Below are 15281 nucleotides of genomic sequence, written 5' to 3'. Positions count from 1 at the left end.
GCTGGAAGTGAGGCTCTGGGAGCTTTCCTGCTTCCACCATTCACTGCCTGTAGTGCAAGAGGAAGCTGGCCAGCACCTTTGGTTCTCTCCTGCCCTTCGCAGACAGCAAACACTGCAGGCCAGCCTCACAGCATCCAGTCACGAAGGCTGGCAGTGCTGCCATGAGGGCACCCTCCCCTTTCTGATCCTGTCCCTTTTACAGAGCAGCCCCTGAAAGGCTGTGTCAGGGTCTCTGCACATCATTCTTAACCCCAGCAGCACACACCATGCTCATGGGCTCAGAATCTCTCACAGGCTGTTGCCTTCTCTTTCACAAAGATCAGGATTTGGTCTGAGACTGACCCAGGCCTCCTTCCCCAGATGCCAGAGCTGTTCATTAGTGCAGGATGGCAGGACAGTTGTTCTTGTCCACATTAGCAGTGTCTCTTTTCCCCACCTTTGGTGCTATCTGTTTTTACCAATCTTCCATTGGCAAGGGAAAATTTTCTTACTTCAGTCACTGAGCCTTGACCCTTGGAGAAGCAAAGCAGCAGCGGCACGCACCGCAGGCGGGTGTGTCCCAGCAGCAGTGAGGAGGTTGTGCTTTCTGATGCACCCTCCTTTGCAGAGCCCCAGGAAACACAGTTCACAACCAAGTACCAAATAAAGGAGAGACAAACATTTACATTTTATATAAGCGTTTATTTACAACTTGTTTAACAACTGTACACTCTTCTATCACCTTGGAAGCATTAGTGTATTTGACTGGGAAAAAATATTAAACTTTTTGATTCCAATTATCATTAGTGAGGTTTTTTTGTCTATATACAGGTATGTATATTAATATTGCTACCATAACAATCTGGTAGTTACACAATTTGTAGATGAACTGAAATGGGAAATTAATGTTTTGACACTCTAAGAATTCATTCTTTTACAGAAAATATATCACTGGCAACTTCACAAACAGTTATTACTTTGATAATTGATCAACATTTAATTCAGGACTGTCAAACAAGCTGCTACTAAGAAGGTATGAGAGTTTCTATGCAGCACAAATGAAGTTAGTATATCAGAGACATGCTGGAGATCTGCTCTGAGTTGAGAGCTCACAACCACTTCATGACAGAGATGCCAGGCTAATCTATTTAAAGTAGCCAGCTCCTTGACTGGCTCCACCTGGCATCTCTCTGTTGCATTAGTAAACTCTAACAACTTTTGTCAAGCTAAACACACTTACATATAAATGTCATCAAGGCTCAAGAACAACTGATACTTAGTCTCTAATCTGCACAGACCACTTGGAGAAATGAGGTACTGCTCGGCATCACTTTGGGACAGCTGTGGAGGCAGGTGCACAAAAAAAGCAATCCCCTCCTGCCCAGCACAGTGCCCTGATTTCAGGGATCCTGCACCCAGCCTGGCTTGGGGCAGGGTGTGGTCCCAGCCGAAGCAGCACTAGCAAATGAAAAACATACCATGCCTTTAACACCCAGCTAAAAGAAGTTTTACTAGTAACGCTTGCCCTGACACATAACAAGGGATCAATGGCTAGGACCTGGAAAGACACAAATCCTTCAGCTCTCTGCTGCACTCAGTCTGATGAAATGCTGCTGCCTCTGCTGCATCAGTACTTGACTCATTATCACTAAACCCCAGATCCTGGCTGCAGGCCACATAAGACTTCACTTGTCCCTGGCCCTGGTGGACCAGGAAAGACATATATCCCCATCTGAAGCCTTTACGGACAGCTGTCAGCCGGAGCACCTGGGAGTCACAGCACTGATACAGTATCCAGAAGGGAAAACACCACAGCTCTCACTGGGATCCTAGTTTTATCCTTCACTTCGCTGCCTGGCCTGCTTGGAGTCCGTTCCTACCTGCCCATCCCTTTGCCAGGCAGCACAGACCACCATGCTCTGGTGGGGCACACATCTGTCCTTTCTCCACGTCATTCTGCACAAGGCCACGGACACTGTGGGATCAGGATCCCTGAGGACTGGACACAAGCGGGTGTCTCTGTGCCCAAGGTGTGGCTCTGTCAAAGCCCACCTGAGGGGCCAGGGACGAGGCAGGCACTGTGTGTGTGACCAGAAGAGACTGCAGAGACAAGTGGACACAACGCTTCTTCAGCGTGCGCGTGCTCCCACCGCAAGCAGGGCTGGAGGTTCTCCTACTGCCCAAGTAAGTAAAACTATTCCTGGAGGCAGCACAGTTCGTATCAATATTTCTGCCAGGATTAAGATCCAGGTGAGCAAGAATGAGGTTTCTCTTCAACTGGAATTAAATCAAACCTCTTACGGGATGCAGCATTCAGACTTTTCAGTTTTTCCAGCAAATCCTGTGGCTTGAAAGCCCCTTTCCCTGTTTGTTATGTGCTAACTCCTATACAATAAACCTCTTAACTTACAATACTACGGCACTCCCTTGTCTTCTGAATCTTGCCAGTACTGGATGTCCAATACAAAACAAAGATACAGTAGTACAAATGTGCAGATATTTAGGAATATTAAATAAGCAGCTTTTTAAATTAATATAGGCAGTACAAAGCATTTTGAGTTACACTGTCTACATATGGCAAATCTTATATCTAAACTTCAAAATACAAAGAAACAGCCAAGCTAGTGCAATTGGAAATTAAATAGCTAAGACTGTGATAAGAGAAAGAAAAAAAGAAAGGAAAAAAACAGTACAGGTGAAAAATAAACGATCCAAATTATAAACTGGCAAGGACAGTCTGCATAATACTGGAAGTATAGATGACTTTCATACTTATCTCCATTCATGGTCTTTCCTCAGATTGTTTTAACAATTGTACACAGATTGGAAAAAAAAGTTTCCGAAAGAAACCAACAACACAGCTCAAATGTAGAGATAAAAATACAACAGCCACAAGCTACTGTGTATATACATATTAAGGAAGCAGGCAGTGCCTGTGAACAAAATACCACCCGGTAGTTTGCCTGGCTCGGAGATTATCAGATGAAACTTGCTTGGTTTTCTAAGGAAGTTGGGATCGCCAAGCAGCAATTCATTAGTCATTTCTCCTCGTAAAACACCTCCTTCGCTTTACTTTATTTGTTTAAAGATTCAAAGTGGATCCTTTAAGGGTGCGGGTGCTTTGAAATTTTAACAGTAACCAAAAGGCCTTTTTTAGGAACTCGTTAAGACTAGATTTTTATAGTTCAGTATATGAAAATGTTGCAGGAAGTCTGTGTGTTAATACTGTTAATCAGAATTAAATAAAGTGGACAGGCGGAAGTAAGATGGAGAGCTGACACTGCTCTGTCACTTTGCAGAACGCCTTCTGTTGAGTTGTGAATACAGGATTTCCTCTCTTCTAGCCTCATAGGAGACTTTTTGTGAAGAGAAAGAGTAAGTGGAAGTGGGAAATGGGAAAGCTCCCCAGGATGGTAAACTTCTCTGCAAGTAGATCCCCCTTTGAAATCAGATGGCCATGAGTCTTAAGTGTAGAACTGGTTAAGTTTTGGTTATGCAGTCTGGACAGAAAAGCAAGTCATGCACTGAACAATCCCTGTTATAATAATGCTGCAGGTCATGCAACCACATCACTGCAAATAAAAGAATAAAGAAGAAAGTTAAAAAGCAGATAACATATTACTGTTGAAAAAAAAAAAACCCAAAAGCCAAAAAAAAACCAAAACAGAGAACAGAAAAGGTCTTTTTCAAAGCAGTTTAGTAAGGCCACCTCTACTTAAGAGTTGTGCAAATTCACGGGGAAAATACCTTTGCCAAGCAACTGTTCAAATTAACAGGAAGGTTACAGGCCAATAATTGGAAAAGCAACAAAATAGCCTTGGTCAATATCTAAGTTTAGCTGTAATTAAACTTCACACACTTCTGAGTAAAATTCTTCAGGGCACCATTCTGGACTAATAAAGCTATGGGAAGTAAGTTTACACAGCAATGAGCAAGTCTCAGGAATTCCTGCTGTCTGTGAGTACAACTGTTAAGCAAGATAAATGAAAGGTGCCCACCCAATTCTGCATGTGTTTACATGCTAAAAGACAATCAGTCACATCAACTGTCATGAGCTCTGAGCACCACTGAAGGCATTTAAATTTCATCAGAGCTCATCCTGTGCATGAGGCTCAGCATCACTGCCCCACTGCACTGGCAAGTTCTATCTCTGGCCTGTAAATACAGGTTTGAATTGCCAGAAAATGACACATATTCTTGCTAAAGTAAGCTGAGTCAGACTCACCAAGCAGTCAAGAGAGCATACCACAATACTGAGGAAGGGAATCTAAGTTTGGAAGAGAATCAGAGAGGTTGGCACAGTACTCCATCCTCACTGATGCACCCTTTTTCCTGTGTACATTCCAGTGTAACTGGAATGGGATGCTTTACTGACACAGCTGCTTCCCCAGGTAACAGATTTATCCTTACACAGCACTGGCACAGCACTAAATAGGCATTTTTGTTTTCATATTGCAAAAGAGCAAAGTGGCTTCACCAAACAGAAATTAGAGCCTGCTTCCCCACTTCCTTCTCCCCTGTATTGCAGTAGTCAAAAATTATTCTAAGAATGCTTCTTGTGATGGGACAACCCAGGTTAAAGAGATAAAAAAGAGTATTTATGCTACAAGTCCTGTAGCTTGTGTATCCCTCTTTCTTCCCTTCTCATTCATCCACTCAGAATACTAACCATAATAGAAAAACAAATAGAAACACAGAGACACATATCAAATTGAATAAAAAAAAAAATTAACACATTCAAAGATCTTGAGGGTGTGTATTTTGAGCAATCATTGTCTTTTAAGTTTGCTTGGCACTGCTTGGTGCAAAAAGTTACACAGTTCAAGATTAATATGAAGATCACTGTAGTTGTTCTATAAAAAATTAAAAGTTCAATCTACATAAGCATGTACCTATTCTATTGTGTATAAATGAATACAATGTATTCCTTCAGTCAACCCTCTGGCTATTATTTAGCTCAAACTTACTATTTAGTAGCACTTCAAGTGTCCTTCAAGTGCATTTTGAGCATACACAGAAGTGACACTTCAGGCTTCTCTTTGAGTCAATAGTACTTTTGAGAGGTCTTGTAAACTCAGGACACTGTACTAACTTTCAAGCATGTAAAAATTCATCTGTAAGTGCCCTTTCCTGACTAGAAATTCTTACCATGTTCTAAAAATAGTTGTCTGCCAATTTCTCTATTTTAAAGCTACCTGTTGAGGTAGCAAGACATAGAAGAAAACAGCAATGCAAGATGTGAGGGTAAATTCACTGAGCATAACCTGTCACTGCATCTGCAGCATCTTAGAGAGTGACACAGAGAATACAAGGCAGATTATAAATTTTAAAAATTGTGACCTTTTAATGTAATGCTTATAATTATTCTGAGACTTTACTGATACTGCCAAACATAAGCTTTAAAATCGCTCTCAAAACCACTAATGCCTCCAGGAAATATGTTTACTCTCCAGCTTACTAACCTTTTGTGGCTGTGAACAATAACCTCTGCTTTATAATATTTTAAATTATATAGCTGATTTTACATTCAAATCCAAGTCAAAAGTCTGATGGTCTCATTACAACTATTTTATAACCCCATAAATACTACACTACTGGGGATTTTCTCTTAAAATTCCATCCACTTTCATGATCAGGTTAACAACATGAGCATGCTAACCACTGGACTTTTATGTTAGCTCTTTTCTCTTCAAGTCATGTATAATCATTAGGGATTCAATTCCCATTTCCAGAATAAACTACTCTATACCTCTATACTGTAATCTACACCAAGTGGGAATACTTGCTTTTGTAGTTTCAGATTTGTGCCATGCTACAGTAGTTAGCAGTTCTTCAGTGCTGACAAATGTCTGCTTTTTTAACAATTAAAACAACCACTGTTCCTCTTTCTGAAATCACCTCATCTGATTGTGAAGGACCTCTCTAATGCAAAGCAATTAATAGTCAGCACCAGAAAGGAAAGGCTGCCCAACTGACCTGTATCTCCCTCTACTAGCAGTATTTTTCATGTTGTATGGATCAGTCTCTGAGACCCATAGCAGCAAGACAGCCACAAGAAATTTTTATCTGACAAATGGAATCTATTTTCAGTCTGGAAATGACACCATATGCAAAGGAGACAGAAAGATATGCAATTTTCCAAATGACTTTACATGCACAGCAAACAGCAACAGAGGAAACTCCTGATTTGCCACCAAAGCCAACTAATGCAGAAATACCCTTCAGGGTAGTCCTGCACGACCTTGGCAAGGCCCAAAGGTGAAGATGGAATCTAGATCACAGTGAAGCTGACAGCAATACCATCCTCCAGCAGATGAGGACTCCACTTACAGCAGTCAGCACTAGCTCCTACTGATCCACTGACTACCATCTGACACCAGGACAATTCATCTGGGAAGCTGTCTTGACTACACTGTCAGGTGCTGTCTCAGTGCCCCACAGGATAGTATGATTTGTCAAGTTTCCTAGAGCCCTCCAGTCAACATTCATTCACTGCCTAATTCAATGAGCTGACACATTTTTAAAATGAACTTTATATCCCAGTATCTTTATGAAACAAAAAAAAAAAAAAAAATCAAAGAAAAACAGGATGAAACCAGCTAAGTCCTCAGTGTCTCCAAATGGTTCAATGGAGCTGGTAGCAGAGTAAATCTTTACAGGGTTTCACTGTACCAGACGCAGGAAGTCTGAGGTTGTGGTGACCGATAATGACAGCTTCTGCCTTATAGATGGGAAAAATCTCTAACAGTTACTCAATTAAAACTAAAATTGAATTAAAAAGATAAACATCTTTTTTCTAGCTGAAAAAGCTCAGGTTCTTCATCATTCATTTTGAAATGAAACCAAATGCAAGATGCTGAAAGAATGCTCTTCTCATTTTTGTACTGACTAGTTGCTTGCATCTGTTTCCTCCACTTTCAGACCAAAGAAATCACACCTTATTGTTAGTCACAGCCTGCAGGATCATTGACAAACTTCCGCTACTTTTCCGGACTTCCAGAGGGAAGGAGGACCACAGGACTAAGGAAATCCAACCAGCCATGACAGGATATGTTCTTGGTTCCTTAAGAGTGACAAACTCGAGGCATGGCTAGGATCCTACCTAGAATATGACATTAGCTCCAAAAACCCTCACCACCTGGAAGTATAACCCAATAGATCCTTTTAGCTATTTATTTATGCAATGCCAGCTGAGAGAAATGCCTGCTAAATTTGGTTAGGAGATACTGAAGTTTATCAGTACAATCTTACTGCAAAACACAGAGTCCACATTCTACCTAAAACACATGTGCAAAACCCCATAAGAAGTCAGTATTGCATAGCTGACTGAGTGCAAAAATACCTCCCTCATCAATCCTTGCAAAAAGTCAATATGTTGGGCAAGAATAAAAAATATCTCTATACAGTAAGTAAAACTGAAATACTGTTTTGCTTCATAAGAAAAAGGAAAGTTATCCACATTCAGGGTAGTCTCCCTCCAAATCACTAAGAAGAAGAAAATCAAGTCGTGACATTAAAATATCTTACAACTATCAAATCACAGAAAATGTCAACACATCGGGAAAATTAAACCCACTCAAAATCATTCAGGAAGCTGTTACGTGTATAGTCTCATATATTAGGGAACACAGGAAAAGTAAAAGCTATTTGCACAAGTCGAAATACCAAGGACTTTAAAATTGCAAAAAACTTTTAAATTTTCTTGAAAGCTTACACATACCACTTACTGTTTGAGATCATAATAAAGCAGTACTAGGAATATTCACGGTTCATTCTTTCATACACATATAAAAATGCCAGTGCTCCTCACAGAACAGAGAGCCACAAAAAACTTGTGGCTGTAGAAGCATTGCTGCTAACACGAATGACACTTGAACAGGACAAGGTTGCCATTTGATTATTTCCAAACAAAATAAAAGGCATCATGTAGCCATTATATATTTCCTTCATTTTGTATATGCAAAGTTGTATGTTCCATATGTGTGTTTACCTTTTTTGGGGGGTTGAGTTTCTTTCTTTTTTTTTCTTTTACTTATGGATTTTTTTCCCAGTAAGTTGCTAAGAAACTAACTACTGGGTACTTATGAATATTTATGGGATGGATACTTAACAAAGACAAAAGAAAGTGGCTGAAGTCGGGAGAGGAGAGTAGCCTCTGGCTGCACTTTTTTCTCGGGGAGACACCTTTGCACTGTGGATGGAACACACAACCTTTAAATTAAATTATTTCAGTTTTCACAGCACTTAGAAAATACATGTTATGATCCAAGTGGTTATGTGTTGCTATCAAGAAAAGAGGGAACTTGAATCTTTTTTTTCTCTAATGTCTGACTGGAAATGCTAAAAACTCAATTCTCCACAAAAGTACATGAACTGGACTGCACATCTGAACCCATCATCCTTTTAGGTGAGGAACTAAGCTTCAGCTCTAAACAGTGAAAATATTTATCCTAAAAAAAATCCATTTATCTGCTATCTTTTATTGTCATTATTTAAAATCTGTAAGAAAGATTATTCTGGGCAGATCCTCAGCACAGCGACCAGAGAAGTATTCTCATGAATTCCTCAGCTGTTTTACCTCTGATCTGGAGAACCTTTTCTCTTTAAGCTCAGTTGTGGGGTCTTTTTTCTGTGGTGTGTCAGGATAGGATACAGCACTGGCTTAGTAATTACCACTACAATTTTGATGTAAATAGTCTTTCTTGCCTCCAGGTAAGAAAGTATTCCTAAAAACTTCTCAGAACTATGTAATGTACTGAAAGAATTCTGCTCCATAGGCTGGGGCTATTGCTTATATTCTTTAATTACTCAAGGTAAGACAAATAGGGAACATACACTGGTAGTTCCCCTGTGTATGTATTTGACTCCCTGGAGCCACAGCCTGAGCTCCTTCTTTTTCTTAATACACACTGATTACAAAGATACGTAACAAGCAAGTAAAATAATGAAGCTGAACCCTTTGAATAAAGAAGGTGTTCTTGTGAAAGAGGTTTAATGATGTTCACCACCTGCATTCATCCACACAGAGAGACTAAGAATGGATGTATGCAGCAAATTAAAGAAGTAAAGCACTGAAGAAAAAAGGATTGAACTCCTCTTACCTACTAACAGAAGACATAACAAATGACTTACTAGAACCAGACAGCAACTGAGTATATTTCTTAAAGACTGTAGTACATTTTTAGGATTTTATATTCAGCACAAATTCTGGGAAATACCAGAATTTCTGCATGTTTGTAAATTCTCAAAGACAAAATGATTGTTCACTTGCCTAAAAATTACTATGGGCAATAATAAAGCTCAGATGCAATATGAGTTTTGTGTTGATCTCTGATGCTATATAATGATGCTATCTATTTTTGAAGAGAACTACAGAAAACACTTCAGTGTCTTATCTTCAAGGGAAAAGGAAAGACAGACTCACAAAGAGAAGAAAAGCCAACAACCACCAAGAAGCAAAAGAAGCTATGAGAGACTGGAAAGTAAAAGCCTAAGACAAGGCTTCTAACCAGCATCTGTTTATCTCCTAACCCTCAGTGGCATTAGCCTGTCCTCAAAACTTTGGAGGCAAAACAGTAAAACAAATATTAACATAATAATTATAAAAGCAATTACTTTTATTCTAGTGTGCTGATTGTGTTCAAGTTCATTTAGATCTGCACCTAAATAATAGCAATAAGTAATTAGATTACCAGACAAAATTGAGAGAAAAAACTTCCCATTAAGGTTCCATCCCTTTCTTTCACAAACAGCCCTTGGCAGTTTTGTAACAGAAAAATTAGCTAGATTAAAATGAAAAAATTAAAATGGAGCTTTAGGTATTCTTAGGTTCTTTTTCTGGGTGATATAAAATGCTGTAACCTCAAGCAGGAACATCAAATTCCCCTTGAGGACTGGTCTTGCTCCTGTTCAGATACAGCATGTAGTAAAGAGTTCTTCAAGTTATTAAAATTGATTGCACAACAAAATCAGTAAAAGCTATCGCACATCAACTCTAATCATCTAGATGAGTACAGAAAGCATTTTGTATAAAGAGCATTTTGTATCTCAGTAAGAGACAGCAGATTGAGCATATCACCTCACTGAACTACAGAAATTATCTGCAACTTCCTTTGCATTGTTATCTTTCTGCACACAAGAAACCTGCCAAGTCTCATCTCATTTTTGCAAGCCCATACCAGTTATATACTGCATAAGTACAGAAAAGTTTTAGAAAACCATTTTTTCCTAAATGTGAGGAATAACATTTAAAACTATATGTAGAATTCAGCATCTGTTTTCTGGGTGGAGTGCATAGGGGGCTGTGTGTGTGGGTGTAACTGGAACTGAAAATATTTTTCAGACACGTACTGAATGCATTTCTTAGCCCAGATTAAAACAGATGATGCACTTGAGGATAAACCAATAGTACCTAAAAATGTCATTCTTTTTATTACCTTTTAATCTAGGAGTGCTTGTTTTAATTATCCATTGCTCATTCTACCCAAGTTTGAATTAAAACAGACAATCAGATGATTGATAAATGCTAGTATCTTTTCTCTAAAGGGATTTATGCAAAAAGAAACCTCCACTTAGAAGGGCATTAAAATCAGGTGAAAAAATAAATTTTAAAATGGACTGCCCGTGCATTAGAGTCCAAACAGTCTCTAAATAAAAACCTAAATTTAAAACCAGTCTCTAAATTTAAAACTGAATTACAACAAGATGTATAAATACGAAACTTCAGGCCAATGCTCATGTTCTCTGTGTCCATCAATTCTTTGACAAAAATGATAGGGAATGCATAGAATTGGTCAGGAAAAAAAGCACAACTTTGTAGGAACAGAACCTAAATAGGAGGAGCCTCCATCCATTGATCAACATGAAGGTGTTACAACAATTAATCAGCTATGCACTAAAAAGGCAGTACAACAAATCACAGCCAGTTTCCAACAAAGTCAGCAATAAACTCACCTGAAGGCACTGGTACCATTAGTAAGGCAACTGATACAATTATACCCTGAATCAATATATTAAAAGCAAGTCTTTTAGTAGGGGATGACAACTGGAGTATATTAACAATATTAACTGGGGCCTTGATCCATTACATATTGTTCATCCATAATCATAAAATTTTAAAACAAATGTCCTTTTTAAATGGATGATGGAGTAGCAGATTAGCACATCCTAAATATTTCTCCACCTTTTTAGGATATGTATTTAAGCATTTGCTCGACAAAGAGTGGAATAAACCATTTGAAAATATTAATCTCTACCAGCAAAAGAGGTAATACCAGTTGATAAAGAAAAACCTGGAAAAATATCATCCTGCTTCCCTAAACGCCAAAAATAAGAGCAAACTTTGCACTTAGGAGATGAAAAAAATCCCCAATCTTTCTTTTTTGCATTGGTGAAGTTTTAGCATGAAATATATTTCACAATATTATAATCCAACTTTGCATTTCTGTAATGAGATTTCAGCATTTTTCTGAAGCAACAGAATAGGAGATGAAATAAAAAGCAATTCCCTTTGAACAAAAACAGTCTCATAAAGCATAACAACCCTTACAGGCACAAAAGTACCAACTGTGATAAGAAATCTACATTGTCATATGGTCCACATGAGTTTTTTGTAAGAGACCAGGCTTCATACAAATAAGACTGTTATTATACAGCACTCCTCTAGATGTTTTCAAAATTTTGGCACATTCAGAAAATGCAGAGTGAAATAAACTCCAAATAATATAACCAAGGGGCATAACAGAGCAATGAGAAAGCATAATATAACCCTTTCCTGAATGGCAAATAATAGCAGTAACAAGGGAGAAAGAGAAAGGATGCTGGTTTATTTTCCTTGAATGTTGTCACTTGCAATAGAAGTGGCCTGGATCACAGGGCAGTTTTTCTAAGGGCAAGGCTTCTCTACCTTGCTGTTGCTGGCTGGACATGACCAGGGTAAGATCTCCTTGTGCTCGTGGCTTGCCTTTGTCTAGCCAGGAAGGACTGTCCTGAGCCTGTACTAGCCAGTCTGTCTTCTGCTGCTTTTTTATGCAGAGTCATCCCCTATGGACAAAGAGAATTTTACAGTGAATACCAATACAAAACATCTTTATTAATTTACATTTTGTTCATTACTTGTCTTCACACTGACTAAACTAGTTTGAATTCCATACACAAAGCATGTTATTTTCAAGGACAAAGGTAAGATATTCTTAATACTCTGGGTGGAATTCTTCTTCTTCCCTGCTGTCATTCTCCAGGTTTAGAGTAACCACCTAAGAACACAATATATGCTTCTCATGGCAATTGGACAAATCTTTTCAAAAGGACTTTCCCCAATTCCTGGCTCCTTTCAGGATGTTGACCTAGAAAAGTACTTTTCTTCTGAAAAAAGTTTAAGTATTGTTATCATCTGTGGAAACACCAACTCCTGTGTCAGAAGCACATTTTGGGAGAGAGTATGTTCTCATCAGGCAAAAACGCAATGAGGAAATTGAGAAGCTGTGGTGGGTTGTGCAGCTGTGTATAAAAGCAGAGGCTAATGAAAGAATGATACAGACAAAGCTATCAGTGTCCATCTTCATGACAGATCACTGAACTGTGAGTCTTACCTCAGGCTTGTCTTCTACTTGTCAGGGGGACTAATATTATAAAACTGGCCAAGGACGTGGTCATTTGAAAGTACCTTCAATATGTAAACAATTCAAACACTCTGCTTGAGTTTAGACTTGCTATTCATGAAGACAAGAAGGATGTAGAACAGCAAGAAGAAAACTCTTCCAAAGGAATACAGAGAGGAGGAATTTGAATTCTATGATTGAGCAGAATAAAACCTTAAAGTTATAGATGTCTATATAGATGTTATCTATAGATGTCTAGAGCAGATGTCAAGTTACAGATGAAGAGCAGTTTCAATGCAACCAACCAGTCTGCCAAAGGGAAGTCCTGAACACATCTGATGTGGGTGACAACTCTCCTGGCACACAGGCCCAGCAAAAGCTGTATGGTTGCACAGACTCCATCTTCTATCCAAACTTTTCTTTGAATAATTTAAGTGAGGGTTTTGCTGACGTCCTCACTCTTTATATAGGGCTAAATTTGCACTTAAGTTAAAGGGGTCATTTCTCTGAGCACTCCAACTGAATTGCAAGTAAGATGAATTGCTTTGATTGTGCCCCTTCATTAGAAACAACTGGAAGACTGGAAAGTGGTGAATCAAAGTAAATTTGAGGACTGTAATTTGCATAAGTGAAGGGCTGGGATTACAAAATAGTGATCTGAGCCATTTCTGATTTTAAAACCTGAACATTATGAACTTCTTTTTTTCAGAAGATTATTATACGAACAGACTCTTACATAGAGATAAGTTAAGATTACTAAAAATTGCTTCTGTGTATGTGTGCAGGAAAATGCTTATCAAACAAAAATACTGTTATAAACATGCCAGAAACAAATAATATTAATAGTTTCTTTTTTTTATATTTTCAATTAAAAGGTTTGTGAGATTCTTACCATGTTGTACCAGGCACTAACAATATATTTCTCCTCCATTTCTCTTTGACTTTTTGTTTTCTCATACTCTTTCTATAAAACAAAAAAATCCATATATTTAAAGCCAAAGTATAATAGACGTATTAGTCTCTAACTAAAAACAATGAGTTTTTACCACAAAACCACAACAATTACTACCTCCAGCGAATGAAGCATTCTGTCCCGCTCCTGCAACTGATTTTTCAGTGCCTGAATCTCTGGAGCAGCACCCTGGTTCTGTTTAGGATCTAATGTGCGGATGACCTGTTAAAGAAAACCAGTTTGATTTTTATTAAATCCTGGAAAAGCAATCCTGTTAAGGAATTAAAACCTTTTAAGTCAGGATTAAAAAAAAAAAGTAGCTTAAAATACGTCTACCTCTCTCATCAACTGTGACATATTAGAGCATCTGAACCTTCTTTTACAGGACAGGGAAACAAAACTACTGACAACAAAAAGTGATACCTAAATGGTTCAGTATCCCAGACTGATATTTGCAGTTCCTAACCCAGGCTACATTTCCTTGGGGCCATAGTGACACAAACAACTTCTATAAGGTTTCTCTTTTCATGCTATGATTTTCCTGCCTGTCAATTTCTCCTGCTTGAGGAAGGACTGCTTCTGTCCTTATGGATACTTGCCACGCTTCACCTACCTGGCGTACCAGGTACCAGGTGCTGTAACTTCTAGGTAGCACTGTTAAGCCAAGCAGTCTGTGGTACATGCATAATTGTTATGCTACTAAAAAGATGAAGGGACACATACAGTTGTATGTGTCATCCAAGAGTGCTAGCAAACAGAGCTAAACCAAGAACAAATCCAGCAAATTGCCTGAATTATTAAGCCTTTAATAGAAAATGGCTTGAAACTCTTTAACAACCTCTGGCTATATAGAAAAAGACTTCTTTTATTTTTCTACCTATTTCAGAGTTGTGTCCAGATGCTGAAATAAAAGAATGGTTTAAATTTAAGTGAGATCTTTTTACTGTATGGTAAACATATAAATCCTGTGAGGAGTGGCTGAGGGAACTGGGGGTGTTTAGCCTGGAGAAAAGATAACTCTGGGAGCCCTTATCACTATCTGCTTGAAAGGAGGTTGTAGCCAGGTGGGAGCTGTGGCCTCTTCTCCCAAGCAACCAGTGACAGCATGAGACAACATGGCCACAAGCTGCGGCAGGGAAGGTTCAGGTTGAATTGTTAAACATGGGAATAGGTTGCCTAGGGAGGTAGTGTACACATCCTTGGAGGCGTTCATGGAATTGGATGTGGCACCTAATGCCATGGTCTAGATAACACAGTTATGATCAGTCAAAAGCTGACGTGATGATCTTGGAGATCTTTTCCAACCTAAATGATTCTGTTTCTATTCTATAAAAGCATTTTATTTTTCTAAGAAAATACTCATTAGACCTGGATATACCTTCCATAGTGGAAGACTATATTGATTCTACAAAAAAACCCCCCGTGCAACAAAACCCATCAATAACAACAAAAAGAAACAAAAAAACCAGCCAACCCAAACACAAATAAAATGAAAGCTGATAAGATGATAACAAGAAGTTAACCTAAGTAATTAATGCGACTGTCCTATAAAACACCATTTAGTAAAACTGTACATACAAATATAAAAATCTGACTGAAAAGGGAAATGCTGTCTTTCAGTGGAATATACTCTAAGACAACAACAGCCAATATAAAATGTGAGGGCAGGGGGGACAGGAGAAATTTTTTTAGACTTCCTGAGACATTTCACAAGAAATCATTCAGGAAACTCCAAAGAAGTAAAGTAAGAA

The 15281-nt window shown here is 38.6% G+C and overlaps 1 protein-coding gene across 3 annotated transcripts in view; it reads right to left on the bottom strand.

Annotated features, from left to right (window-relative positions):
* Window positions 1-672: 672 nt before the first annotated feature.
* Window positions 673-15281, bottom strand: part of HOOK3 (hook microtubule tethering protein 3) — an 84465-nt gene continuing 69856 nt past the window's right edge. For 2 of the 3 annotated variants that reach the window (XM_058824094.1, XM_058824096.1), the window contains 4 exons: window positions 13648-13752; window positions 13471-13542; window positions 11885-12021; window positions 673-3551 (listed from right to left, as the gene is read on the bottom strand). In XM_058824094.1, the coding sequence (XP_058680077.1) occupies window positions 3536-3551; window positions 11885-12021; window positions 13471-13542; window positions 13648-13752 (330 nt within the window). In that variant the 3' untranslated portion in view covers window positions 673-3535. Of the gene's footprint in view, window positions 12022-13470; window positions 13543-13647; window positions 13753-15281 lie in introns of all 3 variants that reach the window. The other variant, XM_058824097.1, reaches the window with a different exon arrangement.

Source organism: Ammospiza caudacuta, chromosome Z (assembly GCF_027887145.1).
Source record: "Ammospiza caudacuta isolate bAmmCau1 chromosome Z, bAmmCau1.pri, whole genome shotgun sequence".
NCBI lineage: Eukaryota > Metazoa > Chordata > Aves > Passeriformes > Passerellidae > Ammospiza > Ammospiza caudacuta.
The sequence above is the reverse complement of the archived record's forward strand: the minus strand, read 5'-3'. Positions and strand labels throughout refer to the sequence as shown.